General features: G+C 45.7%; 2 protein-coding genes across 2 annotated transcripts; one reads left to right on the top strand and one right to left on the bottom strand.

The window, feature by feature from the left end:
* Positions 1-1,912: 1,912 nt before the first annotated feature.
* On the bottom strand, positions 1,913-3,755 carry LOC149768358 (uncharacterized). Its single transcript, XM_089929086.1, has 2 exons — positions 3,198-3,755; positions 1,913-3,115 (listed from the first exon to the last, which is right to left on the bottom strand). Exons 1-2 carry the CDS (start codon positions 3,375-3,377, stop codon positions 2,201-2,203), a joined length of 1,095 nt encoding a protein of 364 aa, XP_089785212.1. The 5' UTR covers positions 3,378-3,755; the 3' UTR covers positions 1,913-2,200.
* Positions 3,756-12,483: 8,728 nt separating this feature from the next.
* On the top strand, positions 12,484-21,719 carry CER3 (Fatty acid hydroxylase superfamily). The gene is made up of 11 exons (XM_008806680.6): positions 12,484-13,093; positions 13,201-13,421; positions 13,522-13,754; positions 13,921-14,140; positions 15,588-15,709; positions 17,150-17,406; positions 17,513-17,620; positions 20,354-20,560; positions 20,665-20,775; positions 20,877-21,050; positions 21,245-21,719. The coding sequence occupies exons 1-11, from the start codon at positions 13,043-13,045 to the stop codon at positions 21,398-21,400; spliced, it is 1,860 nt and encodes a 619-aa protein (XP_008804902.4). The 5' UTR covers positions 12,484-13,042; the 3' UTR covers positions 21,401-21,719.
* The last annotated feature ends 228 nt before the right edge of the window (positions 21,720-21,947 follow it).

Genomic DNA, 21,947 nt, shown 5'->3' on the forward strand with positions numbered 1-21,947 from the left:
AGCCCGATGATCATCCCGGGAGCAGACTAGCCGGAAGCCCCGACCGGTCGCCTCGGCTTGCGCCAGCCTTGGCCGACCAACGAGTGGAATGTCCCGAGGCTTGACAACCCTCGGATGCCAGGCTAACCCGACGATCATCCCGGGAGCAGACTAGCCTGAAGCCCCGACCGGTCGCCTCGGCTTGTGCCAGCCTTGGCCGACCAACGAGCGGAATTTCCTGAGGCTTGACGGCCCTCGGATGCCAAGCTAACCCGACGATCATCCCGGGAGCAGACTAGCCTGAAGCCCCGACCGGTCGCCTCGGCTTGCGCCAGCCTTGGCCGACCAACGAGTGGAATGTCCCGAGGCTCGGCCCTCGGATGCCTGGCTAGCCCGATGATCATCCCGGGAGCAGACTAGCCGGAAGCCCCGACCGGTCGCCTCGGCTTGCGCCAGCCTTGGCCGACCAACGAGCGGAATGTCCCGAGGCTTGACAACCCTCGGATGCCAGGCTAACCCGACGATCATCCCGGGAGCAGACTAGCCTGAAGCCCCGACCGGTCGCCTCGGCTTGCGCCAGCCTTGGCCGACCAACGAGCGGAATTTCCTGAGGCTTGACGGCCCTCGGATGCCAGGCTAACCCGACGATCATCCCGGGAGCAGACTAGCCTGAAGCCCCGACCGGTCGCCTCGGCTTGCGCCAGCCTTGGCCGACCAACGAGTGGAATGTCCCGAGGCTTGACAACCCTCGGATGCCAGGCTAACCCGACGATCATCCCGGGAGCAGACTAGCCTGAAGCCCCGACCGGTCGCCTCGGCTTGCGCCAGCCTTGGCCGACCAACAAGCGGAATTTCCTGAGGCTTGACGGCCCTCGGATGCCAGGCTAACCCGACGATCATCCCGGGAGCAGACTAGCCTGAAGCCCCGACCGGTCGCCTCGGCTTGCGCCAGCCTTGGCCGACCAACGAGTGGAATGTCCCGAGGCTTGACAACCCTCGGATGCCAGGCTAACCCGACGATCATCCCGGGAGCAGACTAGCCTGAAGCCCCGACCGGTCGCCTCGGCTTGCGCCAGCTTTGGCCGACCAACGAGCGGAATTTCCTGAGGCTTGACGGCCCTCGGATGCCAGGCTAACCCGACGATCATCCCGGGAGCAGACTAGCCTGAAGCCCCGACCGGTCGCCTCGGCTTGCGCCAGCCTTGGCCGACCAACGAGTGGAATGTCCCGAGGCTTGACAACCCTCGGATGCCAGGCTAACCCGACGATCATCCCGGGAGCAGACTAGCCTGAAGCCCCGACCGGTCGCCTCGGCTTGCGCCAGCCTTGGCCGACCAACGAGCGGAATTTCCTGAGGCTTGACGGCCCTCGGATGCCAGGCTAACCCGACGATCATCCCGGGAGCAGACTAGCCTGAAGCCCCGACCGGTCGCCTCGGCTTGCGCCAGCCTTGGCCGACCAACGAGTGGAATGTCCCGAGGCTTGACAACCCTCGGATGCCAGGCTAACCCGACGATCATCCCGGGAGCAGACTAGCCTGAAGCCCCGACCGGTCGCCTCGGCTCGCGCCAGCCTTGGCCGACCAACGAGTGGAAGGTCCCGAGGCTCGGCCCTCGGATGCCAGGCTAACCCGATGACCATCCCGGGAGCAGACTAGCCTAAAGCCCCGACCAGTTGCCTCGGCATGCGCCAGCCTTGGTCGACCAACGAGTGGAATTTCCTGAGGCCTAACCCTCGGATGCCTGGCTTGGCGCCGGAAGAATTTCCTGAGGCCTAACCCTCGGATGCCTGGCTTAGCGCCGGAAGAATTTCCCGAGGCCTAACCCTCGGATGCCTGGCTTAGCGCCGGAAGAATTTCCTGAGGCTTGACAACCCCCGGATGCCTGGCTTAGCGCCGGAAGAGTTTCCTGAGGCCTAACCCTCGGATGCCTGGCTTAGCGCCGGAAGAATTTCCCGAGGCCCAACCCTCGGATGCCTGGCTTAGCGCCGGAAAAGTTTCCTGAGGCCTAACCCTCGGATGCCTGGCCTAGCGCCGGAAGAATTTCGGGAGCCAGGAGTCAGCAAGACGCTACCGAGAGTTAAAAGAAAAAGAAGGACGAAGGCGAGATGAAGAAACATTCAACTTGCATTAATTTTCATTGTTTCAGGGCCGAGGCCCATACAATTTGGCAAAACCCCGGTATACAAAAAAAAAAGAGAAGACAACGAAAGGTACAAGAGGTCAGCTTGGAGGAACTCCCGGGTCGGGAACGTCGGGCTCGTCCGCAGGAGGTAGGAAAGCAGCAGGAGAACCAGCAGGCAATGGCGCCGGAGAGGAGTCGAGAAGGGAAATCTCGCTCAGGTCAACTTCGGGGTACTTAGCCGACACCCTTGCCAGGCCCTCCTCGAAGCCTAAGATAAAGGCTTCGGCCCCCGCGTCCGACGCGTCACGGACAAACTCGTCGGACTGACGATAGGTCTGTACTGCCTCCGACATATCATGAGCGAACTCGGCGGACTGGCGATAAGCCTCTACCGCCTGACGCCCGATTTCCGCACTCCTCTCGGCCAGCGCCGCCTCTGCCCGCTCCATAATCTGGGCTTTCGCCTCCAAGACCTTCGCCACAATCCGGCCTTCCGCCTCGGTGGAGACCCTCAGCAGCTCAGCCCGAGCCTCCTTGTGCTTCGCTTCGGCAGCAATGCGAGCAGCCTCAGCCTCCGTCAGGCGCGAATGAAGCTCCTGATCGCTCGCACGGGACTTCTCGAAGGCCGACTCCAATTCGCCCAGCTTAGCTTCAAGAGACCGGATTCGGTTGCGGGCGTTGTCGGCTGACCGCTGGGCCTTCTCCCACCTCTCCCGGTAGTCGGCAGCCTTCCGAGACTGCTTCTCGGCCCGCTCATCCGCCTTCTTGACCTCGCCCTCGAGACCCGAGGCAACCTTGAGCTGCTCCTGAGCCTCCAACAGTTGCTTCTCGAGGGCAGCAAAGCCGAGTGCCCGCTCTTCGGCCTCCCGGAGCCTCGCCTCGAAGTCCCCGGTCGTCCTGCCTGCCACAGCCTGGCCTCCCTTTTCCACTGCTTTCAGCCGGTCCTCGGCCTTCGCCAGAAGCCCCGCCTGTTCCTTGTAGCACTCCTCCAGACGGATCATGTACTGGGCGAGCTAAGAAATAGGAAAAATAAGGGAGTCAGGCGGAGAACAACAGAGCCAATAAATGGTGAAAAGCGGCCAGAAGAACACTCACCGACATAAGACAGACACAGCTGGCAGCCCCAACGTCAGAGACCTCCAACTCCCGGACCCGCCGACGGTCCTTCTCCAGCAGCACTGTTTCGATGAGATTTCGGGCGCCATCGGTAGTGAAGGCAGACCCCGATTTCTCCCCAGAGCCGGACGGTGGTTCTGCAGCCTTACCCCTATCCATCGCCTGGGGAAGAGTCCGGCCGATCGCGCTCGGGGCGGGGGTCACCCCAGGAATTGATAAGGTCCCGCTCGGTCGGGGCCTCGGCGCGTCCCTCCTCGAGTCATCAGGAGCCGACCGAGTCGAAGGCCGGGTCGGGGACCGATCACGTCCGACCCGTCCGTCTCGGGCAGGCTCGGATGATACCTCCGGAGTAGCGGCAATCTTACCACCGGAGGGCTGATACAGCGTCAGCTGCCGGTCCGTGCCCACGACGTCTCCCTGATCGGTGGGCCCGGACTCGTCGGTCGGCGTCGGAGGCACCTCCTTACGGGACCTCTTCGCCGGTGGGGCCCCGCTCGGAAGAGCTCGTTTCCTCCTCTGGGCTGCTTCCAGCAGGGACGCCCTACCGACAGCCTTTGTCTTCACCGACCGCATGACGTCGTCGATTTCTGCAAAAAAGGACGGGATAGTCAGAGACGGAGAAACCAAAGGAAAGAACGGGACGAAAGAAGGGAAAAAGTCAAGAAAGAATCGGTGGCGGACTCACGGTCGGTGGGGACCGAGCTCAGACCGACATTCACCAAAGTATCCTCGGAAATAAGGCGGGCCACCGGGGGGAGCTGGCCCTCGGCAACCAACCCCTTCAAGGCGGCCAAGCCATCGGACTCCTCCCTTGACAGTCTCGATAGGCCGATCGGAGACTTCATCGGGGTCTCCCAGGTCGCCCTGATTTCCCAAGAGGGATCTGCATCAACAAAAAAGAAGCGCTCCTTCCATTTGTGAATGGAGGTAGGAGCCTCCTTGACAAGGCCGCATCCTCGCCGCGCTGCGAAGCACCACCACCCTTTGTCCTGGGGGTGGCCGCTCAGGCTGTAGAACTCCCAAAAAACATTCAGGGTGGCGGGGATCTCGTGCATACGGCAGAGAACCTGGAAGACCGTCAGGGCCCGCCACGAGTTCGGCACCAGTTGCGTCGGTGCCACTCTTAAACCCCGTAGCACCTGCATGACCAAGTCCGAAGGGGGAAAGCGGAACCCGGCCTGGAGAATGCCCTCATTGATGGCGATCTTCCCTGGAGGAGGATGGGACATCCTCTCCTCAGGCCCCGGGAGCGTGGCGTTGCAGGCCTCGGGAAGGTGGTACCGAGCCACGAGTCTGTCTAAGTCTGTGGCGACCAGCTCCGACTTAATTTGGTCTGCTCTCACTTCGCCCATTCCTAATGGCCAATAAACCTACGGTCAGGACGGGGACAGGAAGGGGGGAAAGACCGGAGCGACTGGAGTACACTAGTATAAGAGGGGAAAGTATGGAGAGCCCTAAATAGAAGAATGGGGAAAACTCACCGGAAAAGAGGTAAGAACGGCTCCGAGAGCGCCAAAGGAGAAACAAGTGAACAGTCCGACGGCAGCAACAGCAGCGCAAAGGGGAAACTTGAAAATATCTGTAAAGAAGAAGACGGACGGGGAAAGGCCCCCGATTAAATAGGCGGAAAGGCAGGTGACGCCTCGATGACGCCAGAGGACGCCTGGCTGCCGAAGGGTCGCTCGCGCCCCAAAGGCGAATCGACACCATTAAGGAAGGATGTTCGCCGAAATCCTCAGACTGCCAGGTCGGCAATAACCGCCATACGCCATAAAAAGGGCGGGGAGCTCAAAGCGCGCGCGCCTCTCCGAGGAACGGCGGCAATCCCGAAACATCACTCCCTTCACCTGTTCCCCTTCTGGTTCCAGGCTCGGAAGTGGGGGGCTACTGTTACGGGGGAAATAAGCCGCCATGCCCCACGTGACCGGCACGCGCGCCCAGGAAGACTACGGCAGCCCTTTGATCCAGCAATCCGACCCCGAGTCGGACATCCTCGGCTCCGCAGCCCGACCCCGAGTCGGCTGCCCTTTGATCCAGCAATCCGACCCCGAGTCGGACATCCTCGGCTCCGCAGCCCGACCCCGAGTCGGCTGCCCTTTGATCCAGCAATCCGACCCCGAGTCGGACATCCTCGGCTCCGCAGCCCGACCCCGAATCGGCTGCCCCTTGATCCAGCGCTCCGACCCCGAGTCGGAGATCTCCTGATAACGACAGGCTATTCCCCAGAGGCACGCCGCGGCCTCCTGCTCCGCTACTCCCTGCAACGGCTGTATCCGCTGCTGCTCCACGATCTCCTGCATCAGCCGTACAAAGCGGAGCCAAACTATGCCCTGACGTGGCCGTACCCGGTGCTGCTCCACGACGCCCTGTAACGGCCATGTCAGTGGCCACACCATCGTGCCCCACGATAACGAACCCCCCTGAGAGACCCCCCAGCCAGGTATATATGCGGCTGGGAGGAGAAAGGGGGGAGGTGAGCAATATCTCCCAGAGCACTCTCTTACTTGCGATTATCACCTCTCCTCCTCCTCCAATCTCCTCTGACTTGACCGTCGGAGGGCCATCACCACCCTGGTGGTGGTGCAAGGCTTGTTTGCAGGTTTCTTGGCGGAAGGTGGAGCGCAACCAACACCAACCAAGACAACTCAGACGGAACCCCGTTCACACCGCAGTGCCAATCGTTCACGGTTTGGACCACCAGCAACAAATATAAATATAGATATGGATGTTAATTGGATGAAATAATTTATATCCATATTTATGTTAAATAGATACGGATATAAATTGGATACTAAAAATATGGATAGAAATCGAATAATTAAACTTTATGACCACAGAATCAAAAATATTATTAAGTGGATAATAAATCGAGTTAATAGTATATTAATGTTGTTATTTATATTTCTTAAAAGTTTATTAGTATTATATAAAATTAAATAGGATTACAAATAAAATCAGATATTCGGATACAGTTGTCTTTCTATATTTATAGCCATTTTTTTTTTATGAATATAGATATAGATATAGATATTAGCCCGATGCTTAAATTTTTATCTATATTCGGATTGATATTATCTATTTTTATCTCTATTTATGGGTCTCCGTGCTCTTTATTATTGTGATAATAAAAGGCTAGTTAGAAATTTTTTATGATCGATATGTTTTTTCCATGATAAAAAGAAACGTGGTCAGGTTTCGAATTATGATTGACTCTGAGTTGGGCTGGGTTATTTTGCTTAATATTAGGTTTTTTCTGTAGTCAGTGCAGGTAGAACTTTGGCTTTTTGTACATGTGCAACCCATTGGGCTCTCCTGCCTCTTCTTGTGCATTTTTTTTCCTTTTCTTTCTCATCCTCTTTTCTCTTTTCTGATTTCTTCCTTTCGTTAACGTTTGTACTCATTTTATTTAGAATGAAATGGCGATCTTTACCAAGTTTTTGCTCAGAAAAATAAAGAACCAGCAACAACGATGGAAAACAAACAAGACATAGATTCATTAGCTAGATCCTTGGTTAAGTTATTTGGTTTCAATTAGTTTCAGCATTGCATATGCACATAGATTATTTCTTTGGAAAAAAAAATGTCTGCTAGATTGAATTGCTCGGACTACTAATAATTTCAGTAATTGATCATGGTAACAAATAACATTGTATAGTTTTTTTTTCCTGTTCTCTTCTAGACATCTAACAACATTTATTAGATGGTTTCTTGTAGGGTTAATTCATGAGATTGTTGTTCTATTATAGTTTTGAAGTGTTCTTGAGATACTTAAATTTGAATCCAATTTATTTTTATAATTGATTTGTATACAAATATTTTCCAAGAATTTTTGAAGAAACTAACTGGGAAAAATATGATGCATCTGTTCTTGAAGTAACAAAATATGACATGTCTTGATATCATTTGGTTACTAATAAAACATAAAAAATGGGTATGGTTGATGGTGACCCTTCATGTTAATTTAACCATTGCCAAATTGTCATGCAACTCTCATGACCGGTTGGATTAGGTTTTGGAGGATTACAAGGACTTTTCTTTAATTAAGGTAGGTTAGGGGTCCCTAGGCCCTTCATGTCTCGCCATTCCCTATTTGTGATGCAACTCTCAGCGCCCGACCTAGTGTGCAAGGATTATAGGGCCTTCTATTTAAGGTATTTTTTTTATTTTTTATTTTTTGGTACATAATAGGAGGGGAGGGGGAGGGGTAGAACCCCACCCACATAGTTGCCTCTATTGGGCCCCCCGTTCCACCAAGGAATGTTCGATGCGGGTTGCAAGTTTTCGTGTGCCCTCTCCAATCCGTGGAAAACTTCACTGGGCCATCCACGTATGAGTATGTCACCCCAGCGCCACCTTAGTAGAGCCATCCGGACGTGCGGCATCCAGTCTTCTGATTTAATCGACGCCTGCGCGTTTTGAATCCAGACAACTCAGGTGGAATCCAAGCCCTCTTACTACCAGGCTACCACCTTGGTGGCTATTTAAGGTATTTTTGAAAGAAGGCAATCGGTGTCCGCATCAATCATTTCTTTTGCCATTTTGGTTTTCCCTCGATGCTTCCACCTTCTTGAGATGCAGTCATCCGTTGAGCAGGAAACTTGCATAAAATCTTTGTTATACCGTCATAATTTTTGGCACATCATCAATTTTGACCAGTCGGTCAAAGAAATACCTGAGCTTTTCCCATCGTTATAAAAATTTTAAAAAATACCCGAACTTTTCAGTTAAGATATGGACTTGTTGACTCTATCATGCGTGCAGCCTGAGCATCTAAAGGCATCACAAATATGTTACTGTCTCAAATTTTCATGACTTAAGTCGCCATAGTCCTTCTAAAAAATTGGTTTTGGAAAGATGCCTCCATATAGCTAGTTAGCAGGTTGAGATTTTATTCATCAATAAAAGTTGTTCCACCAACTAAGAATAACTAAGCACCATCATCCATATAAAATGAAGGGATAATATCCTGTGTCTTAAGATAAAATCACCGTAAAGCAGAGTTTAATTCGAAGGTGAAGGCAGGAGGAATATTTAATGTGCGTGCGCGCAGTGTGCGTGGGTGCGAGAGAGAGAGAGAGAGAGATTGAGAAATTTTGAGGACAAATCACCATCCAGATTGGAGAGCCGTGTGCCAATTGCTAATCTAAGCTTGTTAGGGCGATGGAGAGAGAGAGAGAGAGAGAGAGAGAGAGAAAGCCGTGTGACATTTTTTTTTTTTTCGCTTAGGGAGAAGGGGAAGAGAGGAAGGAAAGGACAAGCCCACTCCTGCGTGAGAGTGTTCGATGCGGGCAAAATGGCCGTGTATTGGGCACTCCGACCGGTTTTACTCATACCCTCTCTATCTGTGGGCCCGGCACGGCTACCTCTCCGGGCTCCGGTTCGAATCCCACGTGTGAGTACGTCACACCTGGCACCACCAAAGCTACTATAGGTCCAATAAGCATTTCTAGGCTCCATGTCCAAGCAGTGGCTGAAGCTACATTTTAATCGACGTCGCGGTGACTCAAACTTGGAATTATGAGGATAGAAAATACGCCAAGTACCACTAGGCTACCACGCTGGTGGCCAATTGCTAATCTAAGCTTGTTAGGACGAGGGAGGAAGGGAGGGAGAGAGAGAGCGCAACAGTTGTGAGCCTGCCTGCGAGCTGTTTATATTTTGACCACATCGATGCATGCAGTGTCATCTAATGCAGTAATGTTGGTGGGCAGTTACCTTACCAACCACCATTCCATTGCTTGGACTTTCTTCCTCTCCCCTCCAATTTGGAGATGAGTGTACGTGGATTCAAAATCCTCGAGATGCACTATTTGCATTGTAGAGTACTGTACAACGGTAATATCTTGGATATCATATATGGTATGTCTTATCCCTGACTATGGTACACTGTACGATGCCATACGGTGCAAACTGCACATAGGATCCGTGCTCATGAGAAAGTGATCATCATATTTTCGAAAAATTTGGTGGTGACAACACCATAAGGATTCAAATGAAGTACCTCCACCATATGGGATAAATTTATTATTATCTATGGTTCTGCAGCCCCTCCTTTTCATTGCCAGCAACTTCAAATATAGTCAAGCATGACATTGTATGGCCGGCCATTAGTGGCCAGAATTTAAGGCAATAAGGCCAGGGCCGGGCTGGCATGAAGTTGGCAGTTGGGGAAGCACTTAAAAGCTAGAGGTCTCTGATGTCGACTCAGGACCAGCCCAATCTACCAGCTTCACGCATTCCCTTGGAAGCAGTTCCAAGCCCCATCTATTGGCCGTCAAATCATGGAAATTTATGGCCTTGAAGGTGTTTTCTCGATCAGCATTACTCCACTTGTAGTGCCAGCGATCAACCACCGAGATTTTTCTTTTCTCTTCTTTTCATTTGTTTTTTTTTCAATTGGCATGTGGATGTAGCATGCTTGCTGTGAGCTTGCCGCAAGAGCTTGTAGGAATTTTAAAAGACCAGGATGAGTTTGGTATTAAACAGGCAACGTGTGCCCTCAGAATGAGGTAGGGCGGTGTTTCCTTCTTGGCTGGATTTAGTCCGCTTCTTACGTTCCGCTCACCAACTTTTACTTCTATGATACATTTCATTTTGAGACTTCATTTGTGGTTTCGGAACCCCGACCCACATTGAAAGTGACTTATTGTCCATCTGTGAGATGCTACGTACATACCTTTACCTTTAACAGAAAAATATACTTCAAAAAGGTAAACTTTAGTTCAAATGAGAGAGAATAAAATTATGACAACAACAAAAAAAATAAATAAATAAAGCCCTGTTTGGCTCTTTTTTTTTTGACAGAAATATGGAACACAATGCAAAAATACATATTTAGTTACTTATTTTATTTTCTTTTTTTAAAATTTTTATTATTTCTGAAAAATTAGAGTGAAAAAAATTTTACTTCCATTTTTTTTTCTAAAAATGGATTTTCATTCCTATCTCATCCCCTCCGCCGGACCTTCCAATCTTGGAACCATCCTTTCCTCTCTTGAAAGCCTTTACCACCCTCCTCTTCCTCCACTGTCTTGTCACCATCCTCTTTAGTCCTGCCACTTCTTCCTCCTCAACTAGTGCATGGAGACCTAGGAGTGAGCAGATCGAGCATTGATAGAGATCATTGGGGTGCAATGCTGTGGAGCAGTGGTGGAGAACAAAGTAGGATGAAGCTGCCCTCAAATGCCCAATCCAATATATATTTGTCCATTTATTCTCAACATTTATCTTCTGCCGGCGTTCGTCCAGTTATTCATTCCTATTGTGCGCCCGTTCATTCGTTCTCTCAGGAGTAGTAGCATCCATCAGTTCCCGGCATTTGTTAGTCTCCTATTTGAGCAGCTCCCATCGCATTATCTCCGATTAACCATTCTCCCATTTCCCACTTTTTTGATATACGCTTGGTTTTATGCTTTCATCTTCTATATTGGGTTTACGGTTTTATTATTAAACAAAAAAATTTCAAAGCATGTTTTTTATTATTAAAAATATAAAAATAAAGTGGAAACAAGTTTTCTGTGTGCCCATTTTTTTTTAAAAAAGAAAAGAACAAACCGACAAACGCACTCAGCCTACGGGCGCATATATAAACAAGAATCATAGCCATTAATGCTTTCTCTTGGACACGACACGTATTTCCATTGTCCTATATTTTTTAAGAACCCAACAAAAGTCATTAATGCATTAGATTCGTGGCCACAAGTAAAATGAGAGGTAAGCCAAGATGACCTCACTCCTTTGAGGAAACGTCCAAGGTGAAGTGGTAGCCCGATGAAAGCATGAACTAACGTTCAACCAAGTGATTTCGAATTTGAATTACATCAACGTTGATTAAATTATGGAGACCGAATACTTTCTATTCGGACACGAAATCTAAAAAAACGTATCATTCTTCTTGTAGCCTCAGTGGTGCCAGATGTAACATACTCACACGTGGTATTCGTGCTGGAGCCCAAAGGAGTAATCGAGTCGGACCTACGCATAGGAAGGATATGAGTAAAATCGGCCGAGGTACCCAACACGCTGTCATTTCTGTCCGCATCGAATATTCTCATGACAATGAGAGGGCCTAGTGGGGGCTGCTACATGGGGGTGGGCTCCCCCTTCCTCCTTCTTCCTCTTTTGCCTAAGACAAAAAAAAAAAAACAGTCCAAGATGACCTATTTACCACTATAAAAAAAGATGACCACAACTTCAACTAGTGTTGTCACCATCTTACGACTCCAAGGAAAGAAGAAAAAGAATAAGGAAAACCTATATACATTTATGAACCGTTGGATACATTCCACTATCTTCCATATTAAATCAACGAGACACCTAATAGTGGCTACCAATATCATACCTCACATTCATTTGATTTAGTTTCACAAATAGATTATGGAGTTTGAAGATATTAATTTACCAAGCTAGTAAATCTCCAGATATTTGTACAAAAAAATTTAGTTTCCAATTTAAAAATTAAAATATTTATAATAGGACTGCTAAGTTTGATATATATTGTTGATCCATATTCTAATTAATCAAAGAATTTATGGCCTACTCATTAATTAATACATCGTAGATAAAAACTTTTTTCTCAGCATAAATTTATATATTTCAAGAAATCGATGTAAATGGCACTTGCGTGGCTTAGACGAAATGTTGATGGTTACTTCAATTATCAAATAAAAAAAACAAAACCTCCAACCTGCTGGACCATGAAAAATTCTCAACCCCTCATCCTGTTTAACATCCATGCTGGATCTCTATCTTTTTTTTCTTTTGATGAAGAGGGAGGCAAAGCCAACCAGCTTTTATTAAAAAAATAAAGTTCATATGAACTATTAATAAAAAATTTGCAATAATAATAATAATAATTTTTTTTTACAAAAAATAGTAACCTGTAAGTAAATCTGTTGAATTATTCAACAAGCTGAACAATTTCATCAGTTTGAATACTCACCAAATTTAGCTGAATTCCTTTCATAACTCATTTAGGCATTTCTTATTATCCATTATCACTGATTATTTTGAGTATTAAAATGAAAAAACAAAACAAAAGGCATGCCATTATCTTCACATTTCATAATGAAAGTTCCCCTCTTATCTATAGCTGACGCGGAGGTCAACGATAATTAAAGAAACCACTGTAAAAGTTTTGAATCGTGATCTGATGTGTCTGTCCAGAGACAGGCTGGATTCAATTTATCTCCGGGCGGCTGACATGTCAGGGAGATTTTTGCTAGGAATCTTGGACTACAATAGCACTGCCCAACCAGAAAACTGCAACAGTGTTATAGGTTGAAGTAGGCAGTGATTAAAGAACAGGGAGGAGAGATACCCATAAATTAGAGAAGTTATTGACTGGATAAGATCCACCAGAGTCCAACTACAAACCAACGCACAGAGATGGACAGAAAGGAAACCGAGAAACCGAAGGGAAAAGAGAGCAACACAGATGTGTTCGACTGATTCGCCACCACAGCGGTAGATGTGGTGTAACTAAAAATATCACCATAAATTACGTTGAATTTTCGAGCTGTGCCCTACTTAACACGAGAGAGAGAGAGCGAGGGAGATAGAGGTGGACCATGGGACATCTTAGAGGCTTACTTTCTTTACTTTCCTTGGCCCCTTAATTTCCACCCCTCCTCTCTGACTCTTGAATAGAAGTATGGTCTTCAACCCCTTATATATTAGGTGCTCCATTCGTTTATTCATTCTGCTGGTCTTCGCTGAGATCCCTCCTCACTGCCTTAGATAAAACTGTAAATGGGGAGAGGTCTGTAACCACACCTGTCTCAAAGAGTCCACAATCCCACTCCTTGTGTCTTGTAAGAAGAGAAATGGTTGCTCTCTTGTCTTCCTGGCCTTGGGATAACTTGGGTGTCTACAAGGCATGGATTCTCATCCCAGTCGTCCCTTCTCTCCCGTTTCTAATTCCATGCTCAGCTCTCTTACTTCTTTACTTGTGGTTATCTTTATGGCTTAAATACTTTTGCAGTATCTACTATATGGGCCACTAGTAGCCAAGGTGATCTATTCAAGTGCTTGGGAGCAAGGCAAAGCAGATCAATGGTGCCTCCATATACTAATCCTCTGCTCCCTCAGAGGATTCATCCACCAGCTTTGGAGCTCCTTTCACAACATGCTCTTCCTCACCCGAAGGCGCCGAGTTCTCAGCGATGGAGTCGACTTCAAGCAGATTGACAAGGAGTGGGACTGGTATTCTCCAGTGGATCACCATCCTCAACATGAGGAGTAACAAAATGTAACACAAAGTTCCAATCCTGCACACTGATGACGTGCGCTCCTTCTCTTTCAGGGACAACTTCCTAATCCTTCAATCCTTCATCGGAGCATTGGTTTATTATAGCTTTCTACCAATCAGAAATCTGCCTCTATGGGATCCAAGGGGAGCCGTCGTTGCTCTACTCCTCCATGTTGGGGTCTCAGAGCCTCTGTTTTACTGGGTGCACAGAGCATTCCACACAGGCTACCTCTTCTCTCACTACCACTCCTTCCACCACTCCATTCCGGTGCCCCAGTCCTTCACAGGTACAGATACATAGCAAAGAGGCCATACTTTTTTTTCCCCCCCTCTTTCCGACTCTCTCTCTCTCTCTCTCTCTCTCTCTCGCACGCACACACGCATCCAAATTGGATTAAATGGTGCTGAGCTGTTTGGTTTTGTCCGGTCTGATGGCTTTCCCATGTGGTGCAGCTGGATTTGCCACGCCTTTGGAGCACCTCTTCTTGTGCGCGGTGATGGGCGTCCCCATCCTTGGAGCCTGCTTGCTGGGAACTGGCTCCGCTGGCTTGGTCTATGGCTATGTCCTGCTCTTCGACTTTTTAAGGTGCATGGGGCACTGCAATGTCGAGGTGCTCCCCCATGGGCTCTTTGACGCCCTCCCCCTCCTTAGATACCTCATCTACACCCCAACGTAAGTGATCATCGTCCGTCCGTTCACCTCTATATTCTTCCATGCATGGTCTTGCTTGGTTGGATATACTTGGATATGGTTACCCTTCTCTAGATTTCTTCAGTTCTATGCGCACATTGATGTTCCATGGGTCCTGCTTTTGTTGGGGGCCTTCCATGATTGGGAGATAAATAGAGGTCAGGCAATCTCTCCAATGGCAATGGCAGTCCCACCACTTTCACTGAGGTTGGCATCGAGCTGCCTTGTGGGGTTGGGCTCCTATGCCTCCTTTTTCTTGTAAGGTCCCTCTCCTTTTCTGCCCACGGAGCCACAATAGTTGCCACACTTTTAGGTTAATTATTGATTTAATATTAGTGACCAGTCATCATAAAAGAGATTTAATATTAGTGACGAGGTTAGGAGGTAAAAAAGAATATCCCTCTTGCATGGCTTTCAAGCCATCAAGTCAAGAGTAGTTGGCTTATAAATTATAATCTTCTTTTAGGTTATAGGCGTCGCTGCTTTTACTTCAACACATGGACAAGCCTTAACGGGCAGTTCTGGGGCATGGACAATACCCCTTGACTTTTGACCTACATGAGGGCAGAAAAGTGAAACTGCAGAAACCTTAGCTGGTCAATCCTTCTTGGAGGTATTTATAGATTTTTGATCCTTAATTATTATAGTTAAGGTTGCAAATGGATTGGGTTGACCCATCATTCGATTTGACCCAAGCCGCTTAGATCCAATCTGGATTTCAAATTTGGACCTATTTCATATTTCAGGTCGGATCTGAGTTTTTTGAATTGTGATCCAACCCAATCAGATGTTAAGTTATGTGGTTTTTATGTTAGCATATGGTTGAACTGACTTCAATTATGAAATTGTTTAGCAAGAAAAGTAGGTTGAAAAACTGGAAACTATAAATTATGAAATATTAGATTATCTTTGTTGTTGGATTCCTTAATCTCGTTTCTTGTTTTACTCCATGATTTATAAAACACTAAACATAGAATAGGTTTACTTTAATTGATGGTTTAACCCACATATAGTTCTTGGCATGTAGGAACCTATAAACTATATTTATAAACTTCATATGTGCATAATATGATGGAAATGAAAACATAGTGCTTAGAAGCACTAGGAAATGTGTGCCAAAATTTGTAGAACCTGGCATCTATCAACAATTAATTGGCTTGAAACAAATGGTGTCATCATCTCACCAATCCAAGCTTCTTGATCTGATTTTATTCACATGACAAAGGGCGTGTTATGGCAAACTAGAAGGCCGAGTGATATCTTTGGATAAAAATTTTGACTTTAGATTGTATATTGATATTGTGACCGATTTGACATTCTATCCGTACTCTGTTTCAGGCCTCGTTTGGCAGAGCTTATGTTCTCATTGTTGATTTCGAATGAATCTTTTACTGCTTCTCAAGGGAGTATTAATAGTGTGTTAGTGCAGGTACCATAGCCTTCACCACAGGGAGAAGAACTCCAATTTTTGCCTTTTTATGCCTCTCTTTGATGCCTTGGGAGGGACGACTAATAGCAAATCATGGGAGTTGCACAAGGAGATAAACGAAGGTACGTTCTAGTTGCTATTGATGTTTTTTGAGAAATTAGCTGCTGTTAATGTTGCTATTAACACACACAAAAAAAAAAGAAGCCATTAACAGAAAACTTTAAATCTTTGAAATAAACAATTATCATTTTTATTGAAACCTTTTTTAGCCTTCACCATCCAAATAAGACAGATATTATAACATCCAAATTGGCAGTTCTTCCTACTCTCTGCAAATGTTCTTTTGCATAGCCCCTTAAATTGTTAAATAACAACTAAAACTGTGGAAATATGTCATCCAAATCTTTGTCCATTTTTCTCAAACAGCGCCAACAATTGGTAAGAAGGTACATGCTTCAAGCGTTCAGTGCATTGCCTCCTTAAATTGTTATACTAAAGTTACTGAAATATCTCATATCCGGATTTGATAATTTGGCACTTGAAACTAGTCATCTAAGTGAAACATAGATGCCTGTGTGTACAATAGACGCCTGATAAATTACTTGGTGACCGATGTCATAACTTCATCGTTAAAATGAAGTCCTGCTGGCCGATGGTTCAGTGCGTGGTGAACCCCATGGTAGGATGGAAAAGATTTCCATCAAAAAAAAAAAAGAGAGAAGAAGATAGGAGACAAAAAGAGAACTCATTTATCTGAAAGCTCAAAGCCTAGACATGGTAAGTCAAATAAGAGTCTTTGTACAGTATTAAATGCACCCCATCTTTCTGGACGGTTGAGAGATGGAGACCATTAAATTGATATCTCGAATTCGTCCTTGTAAGATATTTTCTACGGGTCATGAATTAAGGCACCTTGATGGTGCTTATATAAAATTAGTCATGGTATAGAGTTCATGCATGCAGTTGGGAGTTGGGACAGCGAATGCATTCATTAAGCTTCATGGAGTTGTGCAAGGCAAACATGGAGCCACATGGCATTTAGATGACCATGTATTTGGAGATTAAATTGCAACCTAATCTTTATTAGTCGCTTAAATCATGAAGCCCATTTATGCCACAATAGTAGTGCTCGTTGGAACCTTCATACTTTTTGGAACCATCATTAATTAGAGATAGCACAATTTACTCCATCCCATCCAAAGAAAGTATAGGTAATGGTGAAACATGTTCCAAACTTGTACAAATCCTTCTTACAAAATAAAAAAAATTAAATTATATATTTAGAAAAATATTTTTGTATAGTTTTATTTGATCCAATCCATTCAATCTGCTTCAGCTAACTCTACCAATGGCACCTCACCTTGAGAGTCGAGCCACTTTATCTTGCCCTGAGATTAGGGCGAGGCAAGTATGGATAATGCCCTATCTAACCCATTGCCATCCCATGTAACTCCAGCTTTGCATAGCATCAGATGAACCCTTGATAGGATTGTAAATACAAACAATAAAGAAAGATACGCTGGGTCCATAAATCCAGTCTAATATAATATGTCATGATGCAGGTAAGAATGATGAAGTTCCTGACTTTGTCTTCCTCGCCCATGTGGTGGATGTGTCCTCCTCCATCCACGTGCCATTTATTTTTCGCACCTTTGGGTCGATGCCGTACTCGTTCAAGCCCTTCTTGTTGGTGATATGGCCTGCTGCATTCATAACGATGCTCGTAATGTGGGCTTGGTCCAAAACCTTCTTGATCTCATTCTACAAGCTCCGGGGTCGGCTGCACCAAATATGGGCGGTCCCACGGTATGGGTTCCAGGTTTGCTCTAAAATCCGAGCTCTCCCAGCGTAGTTAATTACCAATTCACTAACAAAATTGGAGTGTTGAAGCTAAATTGGGGTTGCATTGGTATGTTCTTTTGCAGTACTTCCTACCCTTTGGTAGAGATGGCATCAATGACCAGATTGAGCTGGCCATTCTAAGGGCTGACAAAATGGGTGTTAAAGTTCTCAGCCTTGCAGCACTGAATAAGGTAAGCTTCCTTTTTTTCTTATATGTGTTTCCTTAATTTTTCCAAGAGAAAGCGTTGGTGCCTCTGGATGAGGTTAACTCTAGGTGAAGACATTTGGGTGAGAGCCAAAGTGATAGACGCTAAGATTTTAAATTCTGTGGGACGAGGTTGAGCCAATTTTCTTATAAAACACGATTCTTCGTCAATCCTATTTTGTTCCAATACTAAAAATAGGGGATGTCTCGATATGTGCTGATAGGAATATTGGGACAACGGCATAATGGTCCTGTCTTAATATTCGGTATGGTATCCAGTTCTGATGTCTCATAGAACATTAAGTTGTGACTTGAATCCTTGGCAGGCACCACATGGGGTTTAGGTGCACACATTAAAATTTTCTTTGAAATCATTGCCCGGGACCGGTCTGGCGCGAAGGGGAGTTGACAACCCTTGCATGTTTTTGGTCTAAAATGTGGACCAGATTTGACCAACTTGATGACTAGGTTTATGCGGGGCTATAGCGGAAGATGTATATTGAAGACATTTGGGTGAGAGCCAAGTGGTAGACACCAAGATTTTAAATTATGTGGGACGAGATTGAGCCAGTTTTCCTATAAAACAAAATTGTCCGTCATCCTATCTTGTTCCAATACTAAGAATAGGGAATGTCTCATCTGATCAGAATGTTGGGACAACAATGAAATGGTCCTGTTCTGATACTTGAGATGGTATATGGTCCTTATGTCCTATGGAACATTCAATTGTGACTTGAATCCTTGGTTGGCACCACATCGGGTTTTGGTTAATGCATTTAAATTTTTTGCCCAAACTCAAAGCTTTTCTCTTCTTTTCCTTTTCTTAGAATATATGCTACTGATTTTGGACTCATTGCCCGGGACTGGTCTGGCGCGAAGGGGGGTTGACCCTTGCATGCTTTGGGTCTAAAATGTGAACTAGATGTGACCAACTTGACGGCTAGGTTTATGTGGGGCTATAGCCGAAGATATATATTGAAAACCTAGTCAATAAGGTGCAGGTTGGTCGCAATTTTATCAAGGATAGCAGGGTTTATGTCATTTATTATGTAGTTGGGATATAGGATGTTTGTATTATTAATCATTAGTTGGAATGGACTTCCAAATTCCTCCTCATCACGTAAAGGATTTGTGAATAATAATAGAAAGTGCTTTATCGTATCTCAAACCTTTTAGAGTTGTAGACTTTTAGGGGGAATTTTTTTTTTTTGCAGAGCCCACCTCGCATTTCATCATGAACGAAATGAGAACAAAAAGAAAATTGCTGAATTTTCAATCCCTAAAATCTCACTATTTTCTTTTGCCTTTGTCTACCATCTTGATCATATAAAAGCTGCAATTTATTTTCGAACTAGATACATTTTTCTTGATGTAAGGGGAGATAAGGGTATGAAAAAACCTATCCCAATCGCCCAAATTTTATTAAAAGAATGAAAGAAAATGTATAGTAAAATTTACAAAATTAGGTGAGAAGATCGTATCTTTGTAGGTGACCCGGAAAGCAACAAAAAAAAGAAACGGAGTACACTAAACAGAAGACACAAGGCAAGAACATGAACCTAAGAGTATCTTAAGAAAAACAGCAAAAGAACAGCTGCGTCCAAAAAATGGGATAGAGAGTCACACCAGGGGCTTCGTAATTGGATTCCCACAGTGTAGACTACTAGGAGACAAGGCAAGCATCACCACTATTCCGAACTGAGGAAGAAGTCTTTAGATTTCTCCAAGACCTTGGCACAACCTTGTAGCTCCTTGCTGCTGCAAAGGATCGGCTAGCTGTTGAAAGACTGAATGCTTTTATAGCAATTGAAGATGGTGAGGTGCTTGATTGGAGGAAGATTCTTTTGTTTGTTTTAGTCCAAAGAGACCATGCCAAGGTCCCAATAAGCATTAGAATAGCAGATTATGTATCTTTATGAAAATAAGTTAGCCTCCAAGAAAAGAAGCAAACGGGGATGCGGACTAGGTGGCTTCGTATATGACCAGTTACTTCGAGGGCATCCTGTGGGTTGGAGAAGGAAAGTTGCTTAGAGCGCTCCAAGACTTATTATTTTATAATCTTATTGAATTTATCCATGTTAGAACGGTATGAATCATCCGCTCTTGAAAAAAAAAAGAGAAAAAAGCATAGACGAGATGAGTGCAGCCATGCACGCTACCAATCATTACGGTGCATTCCTGTGGGCCAATCACCGAGATAAGTGCATAATGAATGGAACATACAGTAATGCACCTTGGTGATTGGTGGTGTGCACATCCACATGGCGGCGCATGTAGTGCCGAAAATAATTTCTCCCTAAGCCAGGAGTAAAGAGTAGCCTAGATAGATGCATAATAGGGGTAGATGGTAAATAAATGCTTCTCAGATTCTGATGAGACTTCACAACCACCCAAGGGTCCATCAAGCTTTTTGGAGGGAAACTCTCTGGTGTTTAAATTCTTCCTCAGACCAAGCTAAAGAAAACATTTAATTTCGATAGGGACTCTAATTTTCTTAAGAGATGAAGCCATGCCCCACTCGGAAATAAACTAGATTTGCAACCAAGAAAAACATGTTGCAAACTCTGATACAAATTAGGTAATGAATTCAAACTTACCAAACAAAGAGCTTGCTTGAAGTCTGAAGAATTCTAGCCATCGACAAATGCTTCTTAATGTACCTGACAGTCTACATGAACCATGAGAACTGATCATTAACAATGGAGCAACTCTTTTTCAGAATGAAGCTCTCAATGGAGGTGGAACACTATTCGTAAGCAATCACCGAGATCTCAAAGTGCGAGTCGTCCATGGTAACACCTTAACAGCTGCTGTCATCCTCAACGAGATTCCTAAGGATGCAAAAGAGATCTTCTTAACTGGTGCCACATCCAAGCTAGGAAGGGCAATTGCACTATACCTATGTCGGAAAAAGATCCGGGTCTTGGTAAGCTATTCAAGTATCTAGAGCTGAATTGCTTCCAAATTAAGTTATTGTTAGTGAAGGCCAAGTATTCATTCTTAAGCATCAAACTTTGATGACCCTGGCAGATGTTAACACTATCAGCGGAAAGATTTCAGAAAATTCAGAAGGAAGCCCCGCCAGAGTGCCAACACTATCTTGTTCAAGTCACAAAATACCAAGCAGCACAGAATTGTAAGGTATACTTAGTTAACTGGATATTTGTATGGATCATGTTAATCTTGAATGGCTAATTCCATGACCAGACTATATGATTCATTGCCTTGGGTTCTGACTTCAGACATGGATCGTTGGCAAGTGGCTATCACCAAGGGAGCAGCGGTGGGCACCACCAGGCACGCACTTCCACCAGTTTGTGGTTCCTCCTATTATTGGCTTCAGGAGGGACTGCACCTATGGAAAGCTGGCTGCCATGAGGCTTCCCCAGGATGTACAAGGACTGGGAATGTGTGAGGTATAGCAGTTTCTTTCATCATAATTCACATGCAGCTTCTCTTCCTTCAGTTCATTCATATGGTTGGAAGATCTTCCTAGATTTAAAATGAGTCTTTTGATTGAATTATCGACACATGATGGTACTAATTAATGGTGCTTGGTGTGATTGAGAGAACTGATTGTGCTTGTCTACTCTGGGGATTAATGGAACAGTACACGATGGATCGAGGCATGGTTCATGCCTGCCATGCCGGAGGCGTGGTGCATTTCTTGGAAGGATGGACGCATCATGAGGTCGGTGCGATCGATGTGGACCGGATTGATGTCGTGTGGAGAGCTGCTCTGAAGCATGGGCTCGCACCTGCTTGATATAGAATCATTCAAACCAACCAAATCCCCTGCCTACATTTATCTCCCCTTTGTTTCTTTTATTCTCTCCTGATGCAGCAAATTCATAGCAATTTGTTTATACATAATAATTATATGGATGGTGATTTGTGTTTAGGAAATCTTATCTTATTGGGGCTCTCACCAAGTGTGGTTTATTTATGCATGGAGAGGGCTTATATATGTAGAGAGAGTGTTTTTGATGTAATAGAGGCTAAGAAGCAAATCCCATTAGCCACTAAACTTTATTGAAGCAAGAAGTAATATGTATACACAGAAGAATATACAGTGCTTAGGGCTATACGGAGTTAATGATAAGTGAGAGCATAAGTTAAAACAGAGCTGAACAGGAGATAGTTGAGGAGACAAACATAAAACTGCATCAGAGTTGCACTTTAGCAGAATAGCTTTTACATACCCTAATCAAAAGCAAAAGCTTTTCCAACACTCAAAGGATCTCCCAACTTGTTTCCTTTTGAATTTTAGTATGTTTTTCTATCATGTGGGAGCTGAACAAGGATGGTGCCTT

Source organism: Phoenix dactylifera, chromosome 2 (assembly GCF_051530095.1).
Source record: "Phoenix dactylifera cultivar Ajwa chromosome 2, Ajwa_hap1_PhDact_Kaust_v1.1, whole genome shotgun sequence".
NCBI lineage: Eukaryota > Viridiplantae > Streptophyta > Magnoliopsida > Arecales > Arecaceae > Phoenix > Phoenix dactylifera.

What these genes read in the sequence shown, in the direction of transcription:
- CER3 (XM_008806680.6), top strand. Translation starts at nt 13,043, where the DNA reads ATGGTTGCTCTCTTGTCTTCCTGGCCTTGGGATAACTTGGGTGTCTAC. An exon ending in TCCCACGGTATGGGTTCCAG is followed by an intron (nt 17,407 to 17,512) that starts GTTTGCTCTAAA and finishes GTTCTTTTGCAG; the next exon opens with TACTTCCTACCCTTTGGTAG. An exon ending in GCCTTGCAGCACTGAATAAG is followed by an intron (nt 17,621 to 20,353) that starts GTAAGCTTCCTT and finishes ACTCTTTTTCAG; the next exon opens with AATGAAGCTCTCAATGGAGG.
- LOC149768358 (XM_089929086.1), bottom strand. Translation starts at nt 3,377, where the DNA reads ATGGATAGGGGTAAGGCTGCAGAACCACCGTCCGGCTCTGGGGAGAAA. An exon ending in GCTGTGTCTGTCTTATGTCG is followed by an intron (nt 3,116 to 3,197) that starts GTGAGTGTTCTT and finishes CCTATTTCTTAG; the next exon opens with CTCGCCCAGTACATGATCCG.